Below are 27,482 nucleotides of genomic sequence, written 5' to 3' on the forward strand. Positions count from 1 at the left end.
AACTCCGCACAGTAAGGCCGGGAGCTGGATTCGAACCCACGCAGGAGGTTCCCACGACCTCAGAACTGTGCCGCACACGCGCTAACCACTTCTTTTTTTTTTTTTTCATTCAACAAACAACTCTGTAAATACTCGACCAGGCATTTATTCGCTTCAACAGTTTTACAAATTTTTTTATAAGCAAATTAAGCAAAGTAATTTTTAGGTAAGAAGAACAAGCATTAGAAACAAAATGCAATTGTATAAATATTTTACACCCATAATTTTTCATGCATCGCAACTTCTTTTGTTAGAAAGTAAACAATGTTCACATAATTACAATTAATATATGATGCCTTCATTTTTTATTTTTTTATTCATTGTTCAAAACGTCTGACTGCATAAATGCACCTTACGACTTGCTCAACGCTATCTGTGTTTACGCTCCTATTTGTGGCGAGTTTTGATGCATTAGATTTGTGCAGAATGAATATTTGTCCAATTTACAAGCTAGTGTGCCTCTCAAATTTGCAACTGAGGACCGTAGCTTTCCCAAATTTTCAAAACTTGTTTTGCTATAGCAAGGTGTGTAATGTTGAAATATGTAATTTACGTGTGACGTCAAAGTTTTGATGATCTATTGTTGCTTTTGAGGACACACCTATAGTGACGTGGCGTATTTTTTTTTTTTTTTGTATGGGACATTTATAGCGTGTCAAAGTATGTACGTTGGGTCCTAAAAGAAAAGAGTGTGAATGAATACAATCAACTTATTTTGCATAGAGCTAAATGTTTCATTTACTTCAGATACATTCTAAAATATACATTTTTATAAGATAAACGTGTTGCAACATGACAAATATTGTATACCATAAATTCTGGATTCTAGCGCGCAGTACATTTCTAAAGGAAAAAGCATTTTGTACATACATAAGCTGCACCTGACTTTAAACCACACCTGACATGTGCCCACATTGAAACACAATATGTTTACAAAGAAAGACTGTACACAGAGTTTTAATGATACACGGTACTTAAGACCTTTGATGCTCCAAAGGCCCGCCGGCGGGCCGCTGGACTTTTGATCAATGTCTTTAAGGTTGTCACTAGTGACTGAAATATGCCATGCCACATATCGTTGGAAAGCTTAAACTCTTTGGATTCAAAATAAGATTTCAAAATATACTCATAAAAAAAAAACATCTCGATCATTCTGTAACGAGATATCCGAAAACTAAAAAGCCGGCGAGACTCACCAAAAGATCCCCTGGCTGTCTTCAACCTATTCAAATATCCTCAAAAATTGCTTTGTTACATCAAGGACAATCCATAGAATCCAACTGTGTAAAACATTTACTCCAAGTCACATGATAATGCTGCCAGATAAATAGAAATCACCTTTTCCATGATGAGTGTTTGTTCATGCTAGTTTTATTCATGCTCAAAGCGCGAAGTCCCAACAAGAGAAAAACACCCACCAGCATGTGTGTGAAATCACTGTTCATATTATGTATAATATATAAATATATATATATATATATATATATATATATATATACAAATGTGGTATTAATAATCTCTCATGGCTTTTGTTCAGGTGCATTTAGCACTTGACACACCCCTGACATTCTTATCAGAGTTTGCTGTAGCCCCCATTAGTTGCCGTCCTCTCACCTCTGCACGAGAGCACTCCACTGAGAAGAGACTTCTTACTGAGACAGGTTCAAAGGCAGTTTCCTCCCCAACATCCTTGGAAAAACTTTTTCGGTGCTTGAAGCATGTTGGTGTGAAATCTGCGTCTGTATTGTTTGAGCTAGCTCCCTGCCACTCGCATTCACGAACCTTGTTGGGACAGGTTGAGAAGCTGTATAATGTAGATCAAGTTGAAAATGTGAACAATGGTGAATTTTGAAAAGGGTGAAAAAAAAAGGGTGCGACCCCTCTTTTAAGAACGTTTGCCAGCTTACTTAATGATAATATTTTAGTCTCTACTATTGGTACAAAAACTCACATTGAATATTACGCAAAAATACCTGAACCATATACATGTTCATTTATATAAAGAAAATCATAGGTTGAGAAATGAATATAAGGTTTTTACATAGTGGAATCCCTACCTCCAAGTCACCACCATGTTCGTGCTCTGTGGCACTGGATTTCACGCTCATTAGACAATACAGTGCCGTCTAGAGGTCAAATATTACGCACAGGGGCTTAAATGATTCTTTAGCTTTAGTGAAAGTGTTTTTCTTTTTCCTCTCATTCATTTGCTAGCAGAGGTTTGACGTTGCCTTTCAGTGCTGAGAAACGGGTCCAAACATGAACCTGTAGCACACTCTGATTATCGGTCGTTTGTAGCCTGAGGCCATGTGAGACTTTTGCATGTCAGCCATTTTCACTGGCCCTGATTTATCTTGTCAACTTTGGCAGCTGTTGGTTACCAGGGGGTACAATATCCATTACAAACCTCAGGTTTTAAAAAAAAAAAAAAAATCATCATAGAGGGACAGTGTGTATTATTATTTAGCCCCTCCTAGTGGTAAAACTCAATTTGATAAAACAACAACAAAAAAATCAATAATGAGCAAAGACATAAACATTTTTCTCTCCCCCCTTTTTCTTATATCTTTTCTTTCCTTTTTTCTGATTTGCTTTTCTATTCTTTCTTAGCGAAGGCTAGAGCAAATAATGTGTTTTGGTCACCTTGTGGTTTATATTAAACACTTGTTTTACGGTTGCACAACACTATACCCCATTTCGTGGCAGTCTGACTTCATAGACCACGCAATCAATGAAGAAAAAAAAGGTCTGCTCTGTTGGCTTGTCATTATGGAGTTGTCATTTGAAGCGTCAAAGCCCTCAACTGGTTGCACCCAAAAGGACAGGACAGCGCTATCTTGAAAACCTTTTTGGCTTGGGTCACAAGAGTAAAAATAATAAAAAACATTATGCACTAAATTATTCACTAATTAGTAATTGTATATGTTTTGCAGGAAATCTCTGAAAAGCACATGAAATATAAATTAAAAGAATCACAAATCTACGAAAATTGTCACTTTCAAAATGATTCTAGCTTTTAACTCGCCGAACAGATTTAAAGTCAAACAACAACACAAAAAATCTGAAAATGCAAAACCATATAAAAATTTACCTTTTCAGTGCTATAAATAACTGATGAAATGAAAAAAAAAGCTACTTAAGAAACTTGGACACCGATCTTCTGAAAACACACAGTTTATAAATTGAAATAAGTAAAACAAAAAGCAAAACGTCAACACTCTGAAATTTAAAGATTGAATGCACTCCGCTTCGGAGTTATCAGTATCATGAAAATGAGTCAAAATTGGGCTTAGTTTTCTGCTTTTATTCACTGTTATTTTTTTTTTAAATTATTTTCCGCATTGAACTTAATTATTATCCAACACCTTTTGAGTCCTTTCCATGTGACGTAGACAAGCTGTGCGTGCATTGTTGAAGCAGAATGCCAGAACTCTTGTCACTTTATCGCAGCCTTTCGACACAATAAGATCAGAGATCATGGATGGAAACCGCTCAAAATAGCACAGCATATGTGCTAGCAGCAACATAGTGACTTTATTTAAGTTATTAAAGTCAACAACAAAAACATAAATTTGATTTGCGCTGGATTTCTTTCTTTGTACGTACTGGAAATATTGAAAAATTGGCCAGAGAAGTGCTTAAAGGGTGCTTGAATTTGGCCACAAAAAAGGTGTACGAACATTATCTGAATTTAGTATATTTTTTAAGCTAATCCTACTCCAAAAACTACAACTAAAGGTATATTTCAGAAATTAAATACTTTATTTGCTGTGATGAGTGTCAGGTTGACACAACACAATAATTGTCCGTGTCTGAGTTTAAATAAAACAAGCACATGTGCGGGATGGTGGTGTCAAGGATTGAGTGTTAGCGAAACCTGTCAGACGAGCCTTGTTTGCAAGCACAAATGCACGCAATCAAAGTCTCAAGCATGCACCACCTTCACTTGTCCGCCCTTCAGTTTTTAGTGCTTATTTCACACTTTCAGCTTTGTCTGTTGTTTGCACAGCACTTGACTTGTACCCAAAACTGAAAATAAATGTAGACAATCAGTTGTATGTTTTGTACTTGAACTGTTACTCTGCAAATGGCAACGCCTGACGATAATTTAATACAGGAGTGGGCAACTATTTGGAGTTGGCGGGCCGCATAGGGTTAAAAAAATGTGAGCAATCGGACGAGCTTGGAGACTGATCCAATTGTATGACTATACATGCATGTTATATTTATTTATATTTGTTTTTAAAAAACATAAGTTACATCAAATTGGTTTTGAAACAATCACAATTCAATCAAAATTATTTATATAAGTCTGTTTTAAGCACTAAATTTGATATTTAGTTTTTTATTATCAGTGTAGTTTTAATTTTTGTTCCTATATTTGAAGTATTTCTGTAGTATTTTTGTAGCTTATCCGCAATATTTGAGGATTTCCATTGTAGTATATCCATTATACCGTGATATGTATGTAGTATATTTAGTATTTTTGTAGCACTGTCATTGCAATTTTTTAGTATTACTGTAGTTGTATTTTCTTAATAGTTATGTCCTAATATTTCTGTAGTAGTATTTATTTGTATTTTTTTTAGTAGTATGTATATGTTACAGTATTACTGTAGTGGTATTTTCATAGTACTATTTGTAGTATTTTCATACTAGTATTTTTATTTTTATAATATTATTGTAGATGATGTGTTTTTTTTAGTATTTCTTTAGTATTTCCATAGTAGTATTGTTGTATTTTTAAAATAATATTGTAGTTTGTTTTTCTAGTATTTCTGTTGTATTTCTGTTTAGTTTTTTGCATTATTTTTTCTATAAAATTTATGTACCTGTTTGTAAGCACAACATCTGATAATTGATATTGTTTTGTGGAATTTTTTAGTATTTTATAGTAGACACACAAAGGTAAATGGGGGGAAAAGTTGGCACCTAAAAAATCTTGCTTCTTTTGTTGGTAGTACTTTATTGTCTCATCTCATCTCATTAGCTCCACTGCTTATCCTCAGTAGGGTCGTGGGGCTGCTGGAGCCCATCCCAGCAAACATTGGGCAGTGGGCAGGGGACACAGGGACAGACAACTCGTTCGCTCATTCACACCTAGAGACAATTTGGACCAGCCAATCCACCTGAAATGCATGTCTTTGGAATGTGGGAGGAAACCGGAATGGCCGGAGGAAACCCACGCAAGCACGGGGAGAACATACAAACTCCGCACAGGAAGTCTGGTAGCTGGATTTGAACCCACGCAGGAGGTTACCATGACCTTAGAACTGTGCCGCACACGCGCTAACCACTGTTCCGCTGTGCTGCCCGTACTTGATTGTATATTTTGTTATTGTATTTGTCCATTTTTGTTTGGCGAGACAGATTTAAAAGCCTGTGGGCTGTAGTTAGACTGCCTCTGATTTTATACATTTCATTAGACATTTATCTCTGTTTTGGTTTTGCAGTTTCAACAGTCAGTGACATCTGAATTAAAGTGTCTGGACAGGAGCTCTTTCACGCTTTGTGTCAACAGTCCCCAGGTCATTCGGCAGGCTCTTCATCCCGAGGCTTCAAAAAAGGTAATAGGAGTGTCCAGCAATGCTCAAAACTAAACAAAATAAAAACTCATCAGCTATTTAATTGTGTGCGGTTTGTGGCTCCTGAAACAAAAGCCATGTGAAGTTCAATCTGTTTATTTTTCCTGATAAAATACACAAAGTAAATGTACAATGAATTAAGTGTAACCCGTTAGTGGATCCGTCCAATTTTTGCCCAAGTTGGTGTTATTTATTTATTTATTTTATTTTATTTTATATATTTTTTTTTTTGTGTGCAATATTAGTTTAATACAAAAATGTTTTGTCACAGTGTACGCTTCCCAAAATACGGCCCACAAAACCATGTATCTCAAAAGAGCCTTTTTGCATTTTGTTATGTATATTACTGACTTACTTTCGTGTATTTTGCAACACAGAATCTCGTCCTTCCTGACTGTTTCTTTTCATTTGTGGACTTGAGAAAAGAGTTTGAGAAATGCTGTCCCAGCGCTGGTCCTTCCAACAAGCTGGATCTTGCCTCCATGTTAGAACGTATGTTTTAAAAAATGATAATCATAATAATAATTCCTGCTACAATGAACCTTGAGTTAATGTGTTTCTTTTCTTAACAAAAAATGGCATCTCTTTCACTTTGTGCACAGATGTTGGAATAACTGCCGTATCAGAACAGCTGGTAGGAGTGAGGGAAGTGAGGAACATGGTGCAGCTGATCCTCCACATCCTGGATGAGCCTTACAGTAAGCTACCATTACCCTTGTTGTTGTTAAAACAACAATTTAGTTTGGACTACGTTCTTCTGGTGGTCCACAAGCACCCATAGGATATACAGTGGTACCTCTACTTACGAATAAGTTGGTTCCAGCAGTGACGTTGTACAATGAAACCGCAGTAAATCGAGACTCTGTTTCCCATTAAGATTAATTGAAACGGGACTAATCCGTTTAAAGGAGATGCCAACCAATCCCCCATTTAATCAACTGCAACTGCCCTGTAGGTACACTTTTGTTCAGTCAATGTTCATAAATATACCATATAGTATGAATAAAATGGAAAAATTATGCTAAAGATTGCAAAAGATGACGTTACAGTACAAAGCTTTTTTTTAGCCAAGAAAATTTCAAAATAAAAATAAACAACAACCGAATGAAAGTTATATAATGTAAAGTAAAATGTCTTGGCACGCTTTTCCACTCACTGTGCCCGTCCGTCCCTGGATGCAAAAAAATTGTTGTTTCTGTCCAGACCTCAGAATGTTTTATAAACACTTTTAACGAACATCCCCATTGACTGTCCGCTTTTGGCTTTATCGGGATGTCTTTTTGGGATAAAAGCCTGCTGTTGTATTCTAGCAGGCAAACACTTCCTTAAATTCTACCGTCAACATCATTGTTTTTTGGTTTGAACAATTTTATTGATACTTTTAACAGCTATTAAACACATTCACAATTTCATTATATCATATTCTAACAATATGAGGTTCGAACAATTTTTATCGACACTTTTAAAAGCAATTAAACACATTCACAATTTCACCATATCATATTCTAACAAGGTTTCTGGAGGTAAAGTGAAAGTGTGACATTCTGCCTTTGCTCTTTATCTCCCCATAGCTTTCAGTTCTTGTTTGATCTCTAATTTCATCATTCAATTCCATCCCCTTTTGTGTTAGGGTAAAATAGCGTTAGAGTCTTCATTGTAGTCCCAACATGTATTTCATCTCTTTAAGTTTTTTATTTTTTCCTGCATTTTTAAAGAAAATCTGCGTTTGTTTCTTTATCTCCTACTATTGTGCTCGTGAATCATTGTGTCCCAAGCAAGCTCTTTTTCTTGTATTTGGAATCATAAAAAGCTTTTCAATGTCTTCATAAATTGCAGTCCTGCGGCTTGATTAAACAGTGATACTGTCGCTATAGACTAAACCATCTGGCATTCTATTGCAGGGGGGTTTGCAAGGGTCACCTATTTGAGTAGTAGCGTTACTGACTTCGGATACTGGAAAACTGATCGTATAACAAAGAAGATTTGAGTCTTAGCTGTAAATGGTAATTTGCTTAGACTGCCTGAGTGTTCAAATTCATCACCTAAGGCCCTCTGGGTGACTTGCTTGTTTTGGGAGAACTCACCCAACCTGAATGTCAACTGGAAGAATGTGTGCTTGATATCCGAGTAGTCAATTTTAGCTTGGTGTCATCTTTTATCCATATTTTACTTTTTTTCCATTTAGATCACAGTTTATCATGCATGGAGACGGTGAGGTACAAGTTTGATTCGGGCACATGGTAAGTAGAAACTGTGGAAGTCTTTTCCGGTCACCTTAAAGGGACAGTGTGTACTATTTAGCGCCTCCTGGTGTTTAAAACAATTAATTTGAAAATGCGAAAACCATATTCATTTAGATAATGAGCAAGAATGTATGGACTATCATGTAAACATGCTTTTTTTTTATAATTGTGCTCGAGAAATTGACATTTACTTAACATAAGATGATCCTCACCGAGAGGGAGCTGACATGACTGGCATCCATATTGCGGCCAAGGCTACCTTCATAGTTTTTTCTATGCGCATCATTTAAATTATTTCTTTCTTCACCCAAAAAAAACCCCTGGAAGTTAAGAACAGTGTGAAAAAAAATGTTGCTCTGTAAGATTTTTTTTTCTCATTTGAAGTGTTTTTGTTGTTTTTCAATGGTGCTTATTTTTTCTTTCTTTTTATTTTTTATTTTTTCTTCTTTTTCCCTTTTTCTGTCTTCCCCTATGTTTTACTTTTTTGTTTTACTTTTTATTCTTTTTCTCCTCTTAAAAAAAAAAAAAAGATTTTCTCTTTCCCTTTTCCCTGAGAGATGGGCGCCACCAGGCTGCACTTGCCCAAGACACCACAGGAAATGGTGCCCCCACGACCCTAGTGTTTAAGGGATACACCCATCACCCCCCCGTTTTTCACTTTGAGTTTCTGTAGTTTGTATTCTTCATTCTGCTTTTTAAGGACTCATTTTTGGCTGCACACCACCATACACAGTGGTCAAATATTACACACTGTACCTTTAAACCAGGCTGTACAGCATGCAATGTTCAGTTTTCAGTAAACGTAGTGCATGTGTCTTTAATGTTGTGTCATAAAGACATCTAAACTGGCTTTATGTAAGTTATTTTGAATCAAAATGTACTGGTGCCAGTTATGTGTCCACTCCTTATTGTCTCGTCAGCACGACACAACTGACAATACAGTTTGTGTTTGTACAATATAAATTTTCCAGTCCCTAAGACATTAAAGACAAGTAGGAGTCTGGGTCTAATCAAGTATTTGATCATTTGGAATAGTTGTAAGGAAACTAAACTGCAATGCTGTGGGTAGCCCTGCCAAGTAAAACTTAGTTGCAGTGATTTACCATTGATGTGTTCTCTTATAGCAGCAAGTTAGAGCCAGTGGACAACGAGACAATAATCCGGGCGCGAGGTCTTCCATGGCAGTCTTCAGACCAAGATATTGCTCGCTTCTTTAAAGGCCTTAATATTGCCAAGTAAGTTTTAGAATGGGTTCGCTCCTCAGTCTGCTTGCTTCTCTTGAAATAAAGATTTTAAAACTGGGGTATTTGTTTCAGAGGAGGCGTGGCCCTATGCCTCAACGCTCAGGGCAGGAGGAACGGCGAGGCCTTGGTCCGCTTCATCAACTCGGAACACAGAGACCTGGCACTGGAACGCCATAAGCACCACATGGGCAGTCGCTACATTGAGGTCAGCTTACGCATATACAGTGAGAGTAAAAAGTATTTGATCCTTGCTGATTTTGTTGGTTTGCCCGCAATGATAATGAAGACGCGCTAATTCTATTTTTAGATTCATTATATCAAGGAGGGATAAAATATCAAAAAGAAAATCCAGAAAATAGCTTTAAAAAATATATTTTTTGAATTTATTATATCATTGAGGGGAATAAGTATTTGAACCGGGCAGCCAAAAGGTGGCAAAGCTCTGTTTGCAAGCACAGTGGTCAGAAGTTTGTGGTAGGTAACCTCTAGGTCAGGACACATGCCATGGGTATTTTGGCCCACTCTTCTTTGCAGATCCTATCTAAATCATCCAGGTTGGTGGGCTCTTTCTTGCCTATTAAAATGACTCCTTTGGATGCAGCGCATCCTGTGGAGAATGATGCACAATGTCACTTCTTTTTTGTAGGATACAGCCTGCAGTTTAACTTCACTACAACATTAATGAATTGCAGTTTATTTCATTGCTTTGACAAAGTTAAAGAAATGCAAGGAGGAAATCAAATTGTCAAAAGGAAATCAAAAAGTGCATAACGGGCCCCCATTCTGGACAACCAAAAAAAGTGCAAGAAAACGCAGCAAGCATTTATAAAAATAAATGTCAGCCTTTTAAAAAGGTAAAGTACTTAAAATCACATTAATACGGTTTAAGTTTGATTTTTTGTGCAGTTATTTTTATCTTGTTACTTAAGGGTTCCATCTCCAATCACACACCTACTGGTTTGTTTAAAAAACAGCCACCTGCTTGGCTTTGTGGCACTGCCCCATTAAAAGGGCCTGGGCACAACACAGCTCAACGCTAACACAGTCAACACAGGAGAGAGGAAAACAAGCGAAGGAGAGATGTGTCTGAATTTGCATTGCAGCAAAGTTCTTCAGTTAGGAATTCAAGCCCTAGATCCGCGACTTCATATCACAGTATACAAGTTTGCTGCATTCAAGGCAACAAACTTTATCACGTGTTTTACAACCCGATACCAGTGAAAGGGGGCAGCCGTCAAACCTGTCACTTCCCACCCGGAAACTCATACCAGCTAATTTTCTCTTTCGTCTCACAATAACACCCCTAATTTAAATGTAATATTCATTTTACTCATTTTTACAGCATTTAAAAAGGTTGGAAAACAAATTTGTTTCCCCCAGCTTTGTCAATATGTAAACATTTTTGAAAAAGAGCCAGGCAGCTATTTGTCAAAGTTTAGGAGCCACATGCGGTTGCTGGCCCCACGCCATGTGTAGCTTTTGCAAATATTTTATTTTTTGAGTGTCTTTTGCACATCTGACAAAACGATTGTTACTAACAGATACTTTTAACTATTAATATACCAGTATATATATATATATATATATATATATATATATATATATATATATATATATATATATATATATAAATTTTTTTTTTTTTTTTTTTTTTTTAATCCCTTCCTAGGTTTTGTTTAAAAAGAAGGACAAAAGTTTGATATGAATAAAGTCTTAGAGATATGCTACAACATGAAATCTTAATTTTTTTCAGTCGTCCTGAGTGATTTCTATTTAAATTGATTTTTAAAAAATAAACCGACTCCAACAAACATGTACAGTGGTACCTCTTCATTTGAGCACCTCTAAACATGGGAATACATTATTTTTATTTGGAAGAAAAGCCTTGCTCCGCATACAACGGGGAACCAAGGTCTCGAGCATTCCCAGAGGCTACCCCTAGACTGCAGACATTGAATTCATTATTGGCATTAAAATTTCTTAAATCCAATTTTCAAAAGTGAACACAATATTTTGATTTGTTTGAACTAAAACAATTTAGTAAAACGTCACTTGTAAGCATCATGATAAAAAAAAAATCCTTCATGAATGTAGCAGAAGAGTCGGATGGAATTGGCAGTTATCTGCCTATCTGACTGAGGATCCATGATGTAATGCAAACATCCTATATTTTATTGTTATCCATGTCTAAAACTTTGAAGAGTGCTTTGTTTTCAACTGGATTAAAACATGATTTAAAAAATAATTTACATAATCAATTCTCTAATGTTGCCTCTAATTCATGTTTTTGGTTTTATTTCATTTTTCGTAGACCTAAATTTGATTTCAGAAGTCTTAAAAAGTCTTAAATTATTTTGTATTATATTATTTTAGCTTTAGGAACCCTGGGGTTAGTAAGATAAAAACAGAAAAGCACGGGTACAATAAATATATTAAAGCTCTTTGAACTTTGACTTGATAGAGAAACTATTTAACTTTAAACTTTTTAAGGACACCTCAAACTACGCTCTCTACCTTAGATATTCAAAGCGTGAGTAAAAGTTTCTTCAATTTGTAAAATTTTCTTGTAAATCATATGATTCTATTACTCTTTGTAAAATCCTTCAAAAGTACTAAATTTCATATATTTACCACCTTTCAAAATGTCTACTTTTATAATGGATAATTGTTTGATGTACTGACTAGCCCCAATAATCATTCTTACATTTCATGAGTTTTTGGCTAAATCTACGTGTATTTGTTGTTTTTTTTCAGGTCTACAAGGCCACAGGAGAAGAATTCCTCAAGATTGCTGGAGGTCAGATAGTTTTTTTTTCTCCCCTCCAGACTTTGTTCGTTGGTAAACTATTTCTGTTTTGGTACTCTGGTCTCCACTTTTTTCCGCCATTAAGAAATAAGGCCCTCCCACACACATCTCTAAAAGAGCAACTCTTTTAATGGCTGAGGAGGAAGTTTTCTTTGGCTCTCCTGTTACCTGTGTGCATTTCTCATCCCAGTGATCTGCAGCAGCTTATCTCGGACCCATAAAAGATGCTTTGTGAGGGGCGAACCTCCACCCCCCCAACACACACTATCCCCCTTCCTCACCACTTCGTCCTTGTAGTCCACACCTCACAGACAGACTAGCAGGACATAAATTGTGCCATTGCCTGCTATGCTCAGCCTTAAACTCTACATGTCTTTTAGAGGGAGGGGCTTGCGCGTGCTGCCAAGTGCAGTGCTGTGATCTGAGGACCACAGGTGCATCGTGTTGCTGTAAAACAGCAGCGATAGCTCACCTAGAAATCTGCAGTGGACTTTAATCAGATGGCGCTTAGTTCTATAAAATTTGCCTTTTAGTAAATAATACAGTCCAATGAAGGAATTATTAAGTCTTGCATTCAAATCTCGTCACAAAAAGCTTTTACAAACAACAGGCTCATAAAGAATCTTGGAATCTTTGAAAATGCTTCAAATTTATGTTTCCTTTTCGGGAATTGAAAAGTGCTTGAATTTTGGGTGAAGTGCTTGTAAATGCTTGAAATTGTTGCCATTTGTCTCAACACTTCTGTTTGAATGACGCCTGCACTGCTCTCTGATGGCTTGTATTTGCCATTGCATGTTTCCTTTCCTCATGAATAAGCAGGGGCAGCTGGCATTAGTTTGTATGGTTGTATAGGTCGCACACAAGATGACTGGTGCATGCCGCGCCTAAACATTGCTCCATGAAATGTGGATTAGTGTAAGGATTGTGTATCAATAATGAATATGTATTATGGGCTATACAAAAAATGAAGGTAGCCTTTCCCAGTGTAATGAGAAGAACTTCCTGCAACTGAAAATGTAAGCTCATTTTTACTCAATAGATATGTCTCAAAAATAAATATATTTGCGATTTACTCAAGATCCCAAAAGCATATTTCTTGATAAATTTGCACGTAGGATTCAATATTGCATATTTAAATCACAGATATAGTTGTGGCTCTGCAAAGTACGTGATGCACACCTAATTTTTTTTAAGGTACTGAATAAATTGGGAATTGGCTTTAAAACCCCTAAAGTGCTTGAATTTGGGCACAAAAAAGGTGTAAAAACCCTGAAATAATTGCCACGTGTGTAAATATTGGCTAAATGATGGGATGCAATTCACTAGTATGACTTATGATTTGACATAACTAGTTTGTGGTTATCCAGAATTTATCTAATATCTTTTTTTATTTTAATGCACTAAACAATTGAGGTAACTTAAGTAAAACTTTTGAATTATAAAGCGGATGAGTGAGCAAATTGTATCTTCCTACAGGTAATATTAGGTAGCATTAACTTTGCCGTGTGTTGTCGGACCATTGTTTCATGAAATCATCAAAATATATGTATATACATAATTTGCAGATTGAAATTGCGACAAAAATCCATGCGCAACTTACCAAAAAAACAGTGGTTTTGTAAATGATCAAAAAAAGTTACAGAATTTGAAAAATTGGAAGACATTAGAGTTAAAATATAAAGTGCCTTTTGCAATTGAAAGAAAAAGTTTCTCTGAGTGATTCTGATTTATCATTTTGAAAAAAATAGTATACGTTTCAAATTAGCAAAAATAATTACTTTAACGGATGGATAAATGCCTAATAGACAAAACAACTACTTACGCATCACCCTGTTTTAGTATTGTGATGGGTTTGGGGAAAATAATGATTTTAAAATGTCATTAATATCACAGTTTCACAGATCCCTTAACCACCTCGGTCATCGGGGCCCCGCTTGCTGTATTGTCTTGGGCATATACTGCCTGGCAACACCTATCCATTTCCAAGCTTTAATATATGTAATTAAAAAAAAAATAAACATCAAAATGATGCCCCAAAAAAAAATAGAGGTTTCTCCATAACTGTTTGCAAAGAGAATTTTGTAAGCCCAAATACATTTTAACAGTTGTCTTTTTACAATTGTTTTATAATCTTATCTTCTCTGTTCCTTTATCTTCTTGGCTCATACCTCACTGTTAATGTGTAAAACTGGAGTGTCATGCCCAATTTCGTTGTCACAATATGTTAACCCATTTTGTAACAATGACAATAAAGGTATATTCTATTTAGTTTTCTTTTTTTTTTTTGCGATTTATCAGAACAATTGTCTGGTAAGAGAGAATTTGAAAACAATTTGTGAGAAAAGTCTTAGTCCAAATACATCAATACAATGTGATTGACATTCAAAACATTAAAATATTAGCATCCTTATTTGCAATTGGTGACTCTTCATTCTTCGTCTGACACCAGGAACATCCAACGAGGTGACTCAGTTCCTTTCCAAGGAGAACCAGGTGATCGTCCGTATGAGGGGCCTCCCCTTCACTGCCACAGTGCAGGAAGTTCTGGACTTCCTCGGCCCCGAGAGCCCAGTCACAGACGACTCTGAGGGACTGCTCTTTGTGAAATATCCGGACGGTAGACCCACTGGGGATGCTTTTGCACTTTTCTCCTGTGATGAGTACGCCCAGAACGCCATGAAAAAGCACAGACAGATACTGGGCAAGCGCTATATTGAGCTCTTCCGTAGCACTGCGGCCGAAGTGCAGCAGGTCAGTTGAGATGCACTAAACATCAACACCAATGGTAGATGCCACCTAGATCACAGAACACATTAAGTCTAGGACATTAACCATGTAAGAAAGGACCCACTTGCATTATGCTAGGTAGTAAACGCGTTGCGTAAATACCACTTAGAAGTAATTAAAAGCTGTACAGAATTTGGAACTGTTTTACTCTGCTGGCCTCTGTCAGCTCATTAATGATGCACGTGCAAGTATGGGCATTTTAAGACGCACCTGAATAATTTATTCTCATCTTTCTTAGGATTTGGGTTGTTGTTTGGACCAGAAGTAGGCCCCTTGTTACTTTCACCATTTTCATGTTACACTAAAATATAGAAGAGGAAAAAAACCCGCCGGGACAAGCGTGACGTTAGTCACCAGCTCTCCCCCTCCCTCCTATTTCTGTTGCCTAATGCGTCCTGCCTTGACCAGTTTTGCTAAAAGTAAGATATAAGCACAGTGAGGAAAAAACATATGGGCTCTTTAAACTAATTTGAGCATTGTTAACACATACCTAATAGAGAAAATATTTAACTTTCAACTTTAAATGTGGTGTCCATAAATATTCTATTTGTTGACGCCATCTTCTGGCTGGAACCATCATTGCACTCAGAAGATGTCAAGCTGCTTCTGTGGCACGTCCATGTACGCTTAATGCTCAATTCCAATTTTTGGGTGGAATACAATGTTATTTGAGATTGTTCACATTTCCAACTAAATGCTACTTTTGTGCGACTTGATCTTTCTGTGTGAATGCTAGGTTCTGACTCGCTACCTGTCCACTCCTCTGATATCATCGCTTCCCGCCTCCCCAATGGTCCCCATCCTGGCCACGCCGCCCTTCCTGCCAACAGCCACTAGCACCCGTGATTGTGTCCGTCTCCGCGGCCTTCCTTACACGGCGGGCATCGAAGACATCTTGGAGTTCATGGGCGAGCACACGGCAGACATTAAGCCCCACGGAGTCCATATGGTCCTCAACCAGCAGGTGAGACAGCCGCCAGATCTCGCCACCAGATGCCCCATTAAGGTAACAAGCAAAACAGCTGACAAGATTGGATCGGCTGCTTGGAGTTGTTGGTGGTCAGAAGCTACAATACACAATTTGGCGCCAGAGGGCATTATAGACCACACAAAAGCAAATGTTTATCAATTTTCTTGGGGATTATTTTGTGGTGCCTTGACATTTAACCTGGCTAAAAACACTTGTTAAGGCCTTAACAACAACGGTACATTTGAATGAAAATTGGCTTAGCTGTTTCGAAGCCTATAAGACAAACACACACACACACTCAACCCATGATTAATAAAGTCATTGTAATCCCAAATTCGTAAACACAGAAAATGTTAGTAAATAGTACATGGTTTCGGCATAAAATCAATAGCAATAATTTCATTGACGTATTCCAATCATTTTCAGCGATAATGTTCTTGTTATCCTGAACTGTAACGTTGTCTGAGGAACACCCAGCACCCTAGAAAGCAAGTCTCCAGATTGTTTTACATGATCATTAGTCAAAGAGGTTACGAGTGTTTTGAAAGAAGTTTTGCAAGTTATACTAGGTGTTGTTGCAGGTAATGGTACATCAGAGTAAGCAACCATAAAAGGGCTAACTGGCAAAAAATAACACACAGACAGCTGCCAATTGGCGGCTAACATGGAATGATCAACAAAAGATGGCCGCAGCCTTGGCAGAAAACTGTGTGGCTGGCTAACCAAAAAGGCAAATGCGATAAACATGAAGCCAGATGGGAATTAACCAAATGACACGGCAAAACCGGCACTAACGGCAGGTTAGCCCGCCCAACAACACAGTGGGCAGCCAACGAGAGCCCACCAGGGGCAAACCAAAAAGGAAAGCCTTTGGCAGCCCCCATGCTAACGGTGAGCTAGCCAGTCAAAATGAAACCAATAGCGTTTTTTGCAAAAAACGCTAACAAAATGCCACAATCGCCCAACTTCAAGCAAAAATGCACGATATGCAATCGCTGTTCACTCTAATCAGTGCCTGTTTTGGAGCTGGCCTCACACTATGTTAATGGGATTCGCCATTTTGAAAGTGTTACGTGTCTTCAATGATGTAACGTTTTTACCGCAAAAGAGCCAGATGGGTCCACTTTGAGAAAACATTTCTCGAGTCCACCTGCACATGGACTATCTTGAAAATATTTGCTTAATAGTGGGGAGAAACACAATACATGTTCTGCGCCTAATTGAAAAAAAAAATACTTTTTTTTGGGACTACCTCTCAACTTAGAAACAAATCCTTAGGCTCTGTTTTCTGTTTAGGGCCGCCCCTCAGGTGACGCTTTCATCCAGATGAAGTCCCCTGACAAGGCTTTTATGGTGTCCCAGAAGTGTCACAAGAAAACCATGAAGGACCGCTATGTGGAAGTGTTCCAGTGCTCTACTGAGGAGATGAGCATCGTACTGATGGGAGGAACTTTAAACCGTAGTGGCCTTTCGCCTCCGCCTTGCAAACTTCCCTGTAAGTCCATGAAGACCTCATTAACCTCATTCAAACATTGTTCTTTAATTGCTTTATGAATACAGCACTATGTTGTCAATATTTTCTTCTTGGGGCGGCAGTAGCTCAGGAGGTAGAGCGATCGTTTTAGGATTAAGGGATCCCAGTTCGAATCCCGGCCTGTCCGTGTTACATGTCGAAGTGTCCATGGGTAAGACACTGAACCCCCAATACCCCCAATAAGCAGGTTAGCGCCTTACATGGCTGCACAGATCATGGCCGCTATTGGGAAATGTGAAGCACATTGTAAAGCGCTTTGGGAAGTCATTGACTTGAAAAGCGCTATATAAATGCAGATCATTTCATTTCAGATCATTTCTCCCTTTTATCCTAATAGGTCATGGATCTTTTTTTCTTTAAAGGTGGGATGCATCGTTTGAGGCGTCCATAAAAAAAAAAAATAATATTTCCTTTAAGTACGTGTTAACAATGCCCAACTGTGTTCAAAAAGCTGTTATTTATTTTATCACCACCTACTGCTTTTATCTTTTATCAGAGGTGTTCTGGCCACTCACGCATTAGGTTGGAGAACGGGGGTGTGGGGTGGGGGCTGATTTAACGCTTGTGCTCAATGTTTTCTTTTATATTAGAATTAAAATGGTCGTATCAAGAAGAGGATTGTTTCAAATACAGCCCAAATGCAAAGAAGTCAAAACACCCAAAAATATTTAAAAAAAAGTTTATTGGAGCACATCTGAGATAGTCACATACTTGCGAGCACAACACCAACACTTTGATAAAACGCTGCAATAAAAGGATTTCAGCCAGAATACTTCAGGTAGAACGTTTTCAAATTGCGGCGCCACCTTTTAAACTCTTAAATACGTGTTTACCCTGGAATGCTATGTGGGGCTGCGTTCCAAAATGGGTCTCGATAGTCAAAGCTTATTAAGTTAACCCATTTATTACTGTATTATACATTGAAACCAAATAACTTATTATGGCAGGCCAAGCATTTGTTTAACAAATAAAAATACTGTATGACCTTTTTTTTTTTCAAATAAATTCTACTGTCGAATAATGATTGAAAAGATAATCGTCCTACTATATTGCTCTGTTGATTGGTTATGTAAACAATGAGTGCCTACTTGTGCAGATAAAGCAGCTTCCTAAGAGAATTACATTTAGGAAAAGGGGCAGAAAGACTGGTTAGCCTATCACAGGGGTCAGGAACCTATGGCATTTCATGAGTACGTATGGCTCGGAGATAAAAATCGACCATAATCCGTTCCAGAACCCTGTTCGAGAACCGAATTGTTCAATCACCGAAATCATTTTTCCGATTAAAAACAATGTACCGTATTTTCTGCACTATAGGGCGCACCGGGTTATAGGGCGCACCCTCAAAAAATGGTTTTTGGTCCTATCTTCCATAGATAAGGCGCACCGGATTATAAGGCGCTACAATGGGAACGTCGACAAAACAGTCAGATGATTCAGTCAAACTGATTACCCCCTTAACATTCCCAAAGCTTGCAAAGAAGAAAATACGTGTCGTAGACACGTGCGGATGCGTGTCCGTACAATGTCACTCAAATGCATCATTTCAGATATAATTCGGAAGGTTAAAGTCTTGGGATTCAAGAAATGCCAACCATTGCTTCGTTTCTATTTTCTTTTTCGCTCTCAACTTTACTGTGCATATGACAATAAACACTTGGAATTGAGTTTAATTCACTCAACTCATCACAGCAACATCAAGATCGTTCTAAAACAAGATACCGGGAAAATATAAAGCCGCACCTAAGTTCTCACGTTCAATAATGATACGCAATCATGGTCTTCTTACAACCGTGAGTGTAGTAAATCCAGGAGAGTAAAATGTTTACAAATACAGACTAATGAAACATGTTTCTTTATGGCGTAGTTTAGCAAGCTTGCTATTCAGACATCTTTTTCGGCCAATTGCAGGGTTTGTTTTGGTCGTCTAGCCTATTCGAGGCTCCGAATAACTTCAGCCAATAGCGATCGATTTAAGGGATGATTGACACATCTTTTTCGGCCAATTGCAGGGTTTGTTTTGGCCCTCTAGCCAATCCGAGGCTCCGAATAACTTTAGCCAATAGCGATCCATTCAAATGATGATTGACACATTGGTTAGCCAATGAAACGCCGGTATACAAATTCCAGCATACACCGCGGACTACTCCACGTTCGGGGGAAAATCGAGTCGGCGGCTGTTGCGTAAGTTGCGAGACCTTGCGATTTAATATTGAGCCATTTATAAGGCGCACTGTATTATAAGGCGCATGGTCAGCTTTTGAAAAAAATTAAGACTTTTAGGTGCGCCTTATAGTGCGGAAATTACGGTAAATCGTTTTAATCTGTTCCAACACACTGAATGTTTACCATGAATGTTTAACGTAAACATGAAGCTAATCGTACTTTCGCGTTATCGTAATAATCCGTATGAAAGATTACGCTAACATAAACGTGTAAAAAAAAAAAAAAAATCAGGACGTTTACAAGTCATTTAGCACCACAAGTGGCTAGCGCTTCATTGGAAAGGGGTCTCCGTTCCAACACCCTGAATTTTGGGCTCAGTTCCAACACCCTGAATGTTTACCTGAATGTTCAATGTAATCATAGAGCTAACCCAGGCTAATCGTACGTTCGCGTTATCGTAATCTTCCGTACGAAAGATTACGCTAACACGAACGTGTTAAAAAAAAAAAAAAGATAAAGAAAAGAATTATGAATAGGATTTCTTACCTTTGTGGTGGTCAGCAGAAGGCGCATGCTGTATTCCCTAGCAAGATCGAAAACTCGCACACCTCTTTCATATTTAGCTATTATGTCTTTCTTAAAGGCAATAGTTGTACGAACAACTTTTCTTTTTTCACCTGTCCTGCTTGCATCGACCTTCTTCAGAGGCATAGTTGGGGGCTAAAACACTCCGTTCACAGATATTAAAAGCGAAAGCAAAAAGAGGCAAGTGCGCATGTGATAACAGTTGGTCACGAGGAGTGGGGGCGATCTACACGATCTACACCCGTACGCCACTCAGCATCGCATCCTAGCGTACGCACTCACGCATTACCGGCGTTTGAACTCCGATTTTTTGACCGAACAGCGAAGCAAGAATTTCTCTAAATTTTTGGTCGAACATCGATTTGTTCGAACTGAGAGGCGTTCGAAAACCGAGGTTCCACTGTACAGTGTTCCAATTCTGATAAGCGCAGAGATGAGACTAGTGCGTGCATAGCTGACATAATGGTTATATAACAGAATAATTGGTCTGGTCCAATAAATAAAGAGCACAGTCCCAATTACAGTTACCACTCAGTGTGTTACACTAACAGTCCCTGTTTTGGGTATACGTCGCTAAGGAATCCCTTTTATGGAAGCTTATTAATACCTGTATGTATGTTCACTTTTAAGGCCCGCAGAACAAACTGTTAGCACCAAAAACACAGCCAAGTGCACAGAACAATTTGATTGGATGAGCTATGCACACGGCATGGTCTGCACCAAATACGCCAGTATCCTCGTTTGCAACATTTTGGGACATGTTTACAAAAGAACTCTGCTTTTTATTAGTTTTGAAACCATTATTTAAGAAAAACGTTAAGGTCAAAATCAGCCTCAACAATCTTAAGCATCTGCCGGAGGGAGACAAGTTTTAATTGGTATATTTTTTAATATGGGACGCAGGCTGTGGCATTATTCTTATTTCGTAAATGTCATCAAATTATCAAACGTCAAACAATTTGATTGGATGAGCTATGCACACGGCATGGTCTGCACCAAATACGCCAGTATCCTCGTTTGCAACATTTTGGGACATGTTTACAAAAGAACTCTGCTTTTTATTAGTTTTGAAACCATTATTTAAGAAAAACGTTAAGGTCAAAATCAGCCTCAACAATCTTAAGCATCTGCCGGAGGGAGACAAGTTTTAATTGGTATATTTTTTAATATGGGACGCAGGCTGTGGCATTATTCTTATTTCGTAAATGTCATCAAATTATCAAACGTCAAACAATTTGATTGGATGAGCTATGCACACGGCATGGTCTGCACCAAATACGCCAGTATCCTCGTTTGCAACATTTTGGGACATGTTTACAAAAGAACTCTGCTTTTTATTAGTTTTGAAACCATTATTTAAGAAAAACGTTAAGGTCAAAATCAGCCTCAACAATCTTAAGCATCTGCCGGAGGGAGACAAGTTTTAATTGGTATATTTTTTAATATGGGACGCAGGCTGTGGCATTATTCTTATTTCGTAAATGTCATCAAATTATCAAACGTCACACAATGTAATAAATTGTCCTGAAGGATTAGCTTTTTTCTGGAGAGCGGGTTTGGCGGATTTGTTGAATGTTGTCTTAAAAGATGGTGTGGATCTTTCAAGAAAAATAATCAAACTATTTAGCTGTTATGGCTCTTTGGGTCAAAAAGGTTCCCGGCAGCTGGCCTTTTACAATGCAGAACACAATGCACGAACGGAAATCCGTAATGTAGCCAAACCATAATGGATTACTGTAATTTGAATAAAGGTTGTCGCTCTCTGCGGAAAGTGGGGAAAACCGCTCTTTGCTCTTTGCTCTCTTTCCTTTCTATCAGTAGAGATTAGATTGGGGGCAGATTTTTTTTTTCTGTATCTCACTGAAAGTGTTCCTTGCGTTCTTTGCCTGCACAGCTACAGTTTGAAGTCATAGAAGCTGTTTATATGTAAACAGGTATGTCCGCTCTGCCATTAAGTTTTGTGACAATGATGGCATGAAGGGCTAAGTGAAAGTAAGTCATCATTTGTTATGTCTCATTCTAAACTATAATTCCAGCGTTGGGAACTTTACTTAAAGTAATTAGTTACTCTTACTAGTTACTTCATTTAAAAAGTAAATCCATTACCCCTAGGATTACTGACATCCAAATGTAGCATGTTACTCTGGAGGCACCTATCTAGTTACAAATAATCATATACTCGCATTGAAGCGGACCATTTAAAACTGCTTAATCCCTTGGCATTCTTTTATAAGTCAACTCAAATCGCAATCCAAGACGTACCCAAAGTAAGTTGAATGTTGTTCTTAAACAATGAAGAGAATATGGACAGTTTTGGTCTATTTTTAAAGGTAACACAAGTTTTGTCCCAAACTGAAAGCAAAATCACTGCAAGCTCTACAATGAGTAATCTGACTTGGTCAAATTTGATCACAGTCTGAAAAACTACATTGTATTTTACACATTTTTCTAAGGATAAGTTTAGGCGTTTCCAAAAGTGGCCATTTGGAGACGACCAGTTTACAACACTAAAACCTTTGCAAATTTGTATCTTACTTTGGCCAAATTTCTAGACATTTTGAAAGAGTTGTATGTTTGCCTTCTCTTTCCAGAAGTCAATCAATTATTGTGGATATTTGTGAGCAATAATGGTTCGTAAAAATGAATCAAAACTGGCACGTTTATTTTAGGGTGTAATTTGAATACACAGTGAATTTCTGTGCATTGTTCTGTGCAGAATTTCATTGGTTATTCATTTGGAACGGTTACTACTGGCTAAAGATATTCAGAGCTAAAGCAGACGTTCTCTTTTTTTTTTTTTTAATACAGGCCATTAGATAGATAGATGGATAGATAGATACTTTATTCATTAGATACAGTGCATCCGGAAAGTATTCACAGCGCTTCGCTTTTTCCACATTTTGTTATGTTACAGCCTCATTCCAAATTGTATTAATTTAATCTCTTATCTCAAAATTCTGCACAAAATACTCCATTATGACAATGTGAAAACGTTTTTTTTTTTACTTTTTTGAATTTATTAAAAATAGAAAACTAAGAAATAACATTTACATAAGTATTCACAGCCTTTGCTTAATACTTTGTTGATCCACCTTTGGCAGCAAATACAGCCTCAAGTCTTTTTGAATATGATCCCACAAGTTTAGCACACCTATCTTTAGGCAGTTTTGTCCATTCTTCTTTGCAATAAGTCTCAAGCTCAATCAGATTGGATGGGAGACGTTTGTGCACAGCCATTTTCAGATCTCTCCAGAGATGTTCGATTGAATTCAAGTCTGGACTCTGGCTGGGCCACTCCAGGACATTCACGGAGTGGTTCTTAAGCCAATCTTTTGAGATCTTGGCTGTGTGCTTTGGGTCGTTGTCCTGCTGAAAAATGAACCTTCGCCCCAGCCTGAGGTCAAGAGCGCTCTGGAGCAGGTTTTCATCCAGGATGTCTCTATATATTGCTGCATTCATTTTTCCTTCTATCCTGACTAGTCTGCCAGTTCCTGCTGCTGAAAAACATCCCCACAGCATGATGCTGCCACCACCATGCTTCACTGAAGGGATGGTATTGGCCTGGTGATGAGCGGTGCCTGGTTTCCTCCAAACATGGCGCCTGGCATTCACACCAAAGAGTTCAATCTTTGTGTCATCAGACCAGAGAATTTTGTTTCTCATGGTCTGAGAGTCATTCAGGTGCTTTTTGTCAAATTCCAGACGGGCTTCCATGTTCCTTTTACAAAGGAGTGGCTTTCGTCTGGCCACTCTACCATACAGGCCTGATTGGTGGATTGTTGCAGAGATGGTTGTCCTTCTAGAAGGCTCTCCTCTTTCCACAGAGGAACGCTGGAGCTCTGACAGAGTGACCATCGGGTTCTTGGTCACCTTCCTGACTAAGGCCCTTCTTCCCCGATCGCTCAGTTTAGAAGGCCGGCCAGCTCTAGGAAGAGTCCTGGTGGTTCCAAATGTCTTCCATTTACGAATAATGGAGGCCACTGTACTCATTGGGACCTTCAAAGCAGCAGAATTCTTTCTGTATCCTTCCCCAGATTTGTGCCTCTAGACAATCCTGTCTCGCAGGTCTACAGACGGTTCTTTTGACTTCGTGCTTGGTGTTTGTGCTCTGACATGCACACTCAACTGTGGGACCTTATATAAACAGGTGTGTGCCTTTCCAAATCATGTCCAATCAACTGAATTTACTGCAGGTGGACTCCAAATAAGCTGTAGAAAGATCTCAAGGATGATCAGTGGAAAAAAGATGCACCTGAGCTCAATTTTCAGCTTCATGGCAAAGGCTGTTAATACTTATGTAAATGTGATTTCTTAGTTTTCTATTTTTAATTAATTTTAAAAAAAGTAGAAAAAAAACTTTTTCACATTGTCATAATAGAGTATTTTGTATAGAATTTTGAGATAAGAGATTAGATTAATTCAATTTGGAATGAGGCTGTAACATAACAAAATGTGGAAAAAGTGAAGCGCTGTGAATACTTTCCGGATGCACTGTAGATAGATATAGATAGATAGATAGTTACTTCATTCATCCCCGCAGGGTAATTCTCATTTCCAGCAGCATCCCTGCGCTGAGAACAATACAATAATAAAGCAAAAAGAATACAATATACAAATACCCAATGTGACGAGCTAATACCCACTGTAGCGTGTTATATAGAGTATGTAGATAGTGCTACACAGAATACATATTGCAATAAAATTCGGTATTATGAAATGTAGGGGTGTGGTTTAATGTGGGCCTTTACTCTGCCGGGTGGAGTTAAAGAGCCTCATGGCATGAGGAAGAAAATATCTCTTCAGTCTGTCCGTGGTACAAGACAGTGACAGCAGTCTGTCGCAGAAGCTGCTCTTCTGTCTAGATCTAATGCTGTGTAGTGGATGTGATGAATTGTCCATGATTGACCGCAGCTTTTTCAGTGCCCGTCTCTCAGCTACTGTTGTCAGGCTGTCCAGCTCTGTGCCCACAACAGCTCGCTTTCCTCGCCAGTTTTTTGAAACGAGAGGCATCCTACTTCATGACGCTGCCCCCGCCATCACGCTGCCGCTTAGAAGAGGGCGCTTGCCACAACTGTCTCATAGAATATTTTCAGGAGCTTTTTGCCGATGTTGAAGGAGGCCAGCCTTCTGAAGAAGTAAAGTCGGCTTTGACCTTTCCTACAATGAGCTTCTGTGTTGGCAGTCCAGTTTGTTGTCCAGCTGCACACCCAGGTATTTGGAGGTCTGGACAAATTCTACACATTCTCCTTTGATGGTTACGGGAACCGGGTGAGTTCTAGTTCTCGTGAAGTCCACCACCATCTCCCTGGTCTTGGTGGTGTTCAGGTGCAGGTGGTTTGCGTCGCTCCATTGGACAAAGTCCTGAATCAATTTCTTGTACTACTCCTCCTCCTGCCATTATATCCTAATGCTGGCTGTGGACCCTGAAAAAAAGCTTGCTATTGGCAGAGAGTGGTGTAAAAGAAAAGGTCAGAGGCTAAGGGCTATTTTAAATATGAATTTAGGAATAAAACTTGTAAACAGAAATTATGTGGTGAAACATACGGATTGCAACAGGGAATGTCCAATGATGCAGAAATACTTTTAGGCTGTCTTTTTATATCTGTCTGCATCTTCGTGTGTTTCTGACTAAATATTTTACATGGTTGGATTCACTGGATGGTCTTGGCCGTAACGAGACCATGTTTGCGGGGAATCCTGTCATCAGTTGTCTACCAGCGGATTCATTAGTGAGCTACCCCAGCTTTATAGTTTACTTGTATCTTGTTTAAGACTTGCCGTGATGTTTCTGTGTTATATAGCTTTTGGGTATCTTGTTTCAGATTGATCCTGATGATTCTGTGATGAGTAGTATTTGAAATGATCTTCAATCCCAAGAGTTTAAGGTTTCCAATGATATGTGTCATGACGTATTTGAGGTACTTGTGTTATCGTACGGACACGGGGCCGTCTTAATGTTAAGGGTTTTTAAATAGAGCGACATAAAGACAAAGAAGAAAACCTATCCTGTGGAAGCGGTGAAGCCTTTTTATTCATTGTGCAATCTTGAAAATTTGAAAACCAACACTTGGCCATGACACTCCATACCCATTTTGTCTATGGGTTTCAAACCACTCAGATTTTCTCTGTCTTGGCTAAGACATTTTCTTTTTACAGACATGGTACATTGCAAAAATAATTTTACAAAAAAAGACCAAAATTCAGAAAACGTTTACCGTGTATTCTGTGCTTACGTTTGCACCATTGTTTATGTTAAAGCCACGCCCCCTCCCAATGAACGGCCTACCATTTGCTCGTGGTGGCACACAACAAAACTTGTACATTTAAGGTGACCCCCTGATTTCAGTATTTTATTTTGTTGTTGTAAAAACAGCTGAGATACGAGTGTTTATGGTAGGGAGAATATCAGTAAGAAAAAATGATTGTAGTCCGCGCTGTAAACTGCCACTGTAACTGTTGAGTTGCACTCTAAGACCATATAAACATGCCAACTTTATTTTAATGACGTAATTAGTGGTGTGATTCTCACAGACTGAGGATTCATTGAACCGTCTTGAGCAAGAGTCAAACGGGCAAACAATTAGATGGCATTGAAATTCGTTATTCGTTTTTATTAAGTCCAGGGATCGTACAGGTGCTTGAGATCCTCGAAGTTGCTTGAATTTTAATGTTGTGTTTTCAAGGTTTGAAAATGGCTTAATTTGTGGGTGAAGTTTTGTTAATTCTTGAAATTTTTGCCATAATCCCTAGGTTTAGGAGCTAGCATTTGTGCTTCAAAGAGTTTACATTTTTTTTTAAATTGTTCCAAAATGGTTCTGGATCTAAAGTTACTAAGATTTAGGCTCCTTATTAGGGTACAAAACTGAATTTAGGGTCCTGAAAAAGGGTTTGGGCCAGGGTTTGCAGCTCGATTTAAGTGTAGGGCTGGTGTCAGTGGATAGGGATGGGAGCCACCAGGACACACCACCGGAAATGGTGCCCCCATGACCCACACTAGGTTTTGAGTTCCATGTTTGGCTACAATTTGACTGATGCTTAGATGTTGAGCTAGGGTTTGGGCTGCAAGTTGGTTGTTTCAAACTGATTTTAGGGTACCAAAATAAAGTTGGGGCTTGAGTTGGTGTTTGAAACTAAGGTTTAAGCTCTCGTTCTTTTGATTGGCGCTGGATTTCTGCTTTTGATTGTACTGATGGGGAAACAAGGAAAATTGGCTTTGAAAGTGCTTAAACTGCTGGAATTTGGCTGTGAAAAAGGTGTACAGACCCTGTAAGTAGTGGAGTGACGCATGTTGTAACGATGTTTGCGAAATTTCTTTTTAATAACACGTTGCAGTACCAAGTAATTGACCTACGAACTAGCCCTGCCCCCTTTACTTATTGGACAAACATTCAATGTTCTGTAAAGAGCGCTATGACAAATATCGCAATAGAAGACATTCGGCAGGAGGTGATTGATGCTTTTTGGGTTCAGAAAAATCATAAATCATCCCACCACCCAAAAGGGCCTGAAATATGAATTGACAA

The 27,482-nt window shown here is 38.3% G+C and overlaps 1 protein-coding gene across 5 annotated transcripts in view; it reads left to right on the forward strand.

The window, feature by feature from the left end:
• Positions 1–27,482, forward strand: part of esrp2 (epithelial splicing regulatory protein 2) — a 57,419-nt gene that overhangs the window by 13,735 nt on the left and 16,202 nt on the right. For 4 of the 5 annotated variants that reach the window (XM_088334680.1, XM_088334681.1, XM_088334676.1 and 1 more), the window contains 10 exons: positions 5,493–5,606; positions 6,002–6,116; positions 6,227–6,322; positions 7,810–7,864; positions 8,992–9,102; positions 9,184–9,316; positions 11,866–11,908; positions 14,367–14,668; positions 15,441–15,668; positions 16,971–17,169. In XM_088334680.1, coding sequence (XP_088190806.1) covers positions 5,493–5,606; positions 6,002–6,116; positions 6,227–6,322; positions 7,810–7,864; positions 8,992–9,102; positions 9,184–9,316; positions 11,866–11,908; positions 14,367–14,668; positions 15,441–15,668; positions 16,971–17,169 — 1,396 coding nt within the window. The remainder of the gene's footprint in view (positions 1–5,492; positions 5,607–6,001; positions 6,117–6,226; positions 6,323–7,809; positions 7,865–8,991; positions 9,103–9,183; positions 9,317–11,865; positions 11,909–14,366; positions 14,669–15,440; positions 15,669–16,970; positions 17,170–27,482) is intronic. The other variant, XM_088334678.1, reaches the window with a different exon arrangement.

This window comes from Urocampus carinirostris, chromosome 4 (genome assembly GCF_059441175.1).
Source record: "Urocampus carinirostris isolate Australia breed hairy pipefish chromosome 4, RoL_Ucar_1.0, whole genome shotgun sequence".
NCBI lineage: Eukaryota > Metazoa > Chordata > Actinopteri > Syngnathiformes > Syngnathidae > Urocampus > Urocampus carinirostris.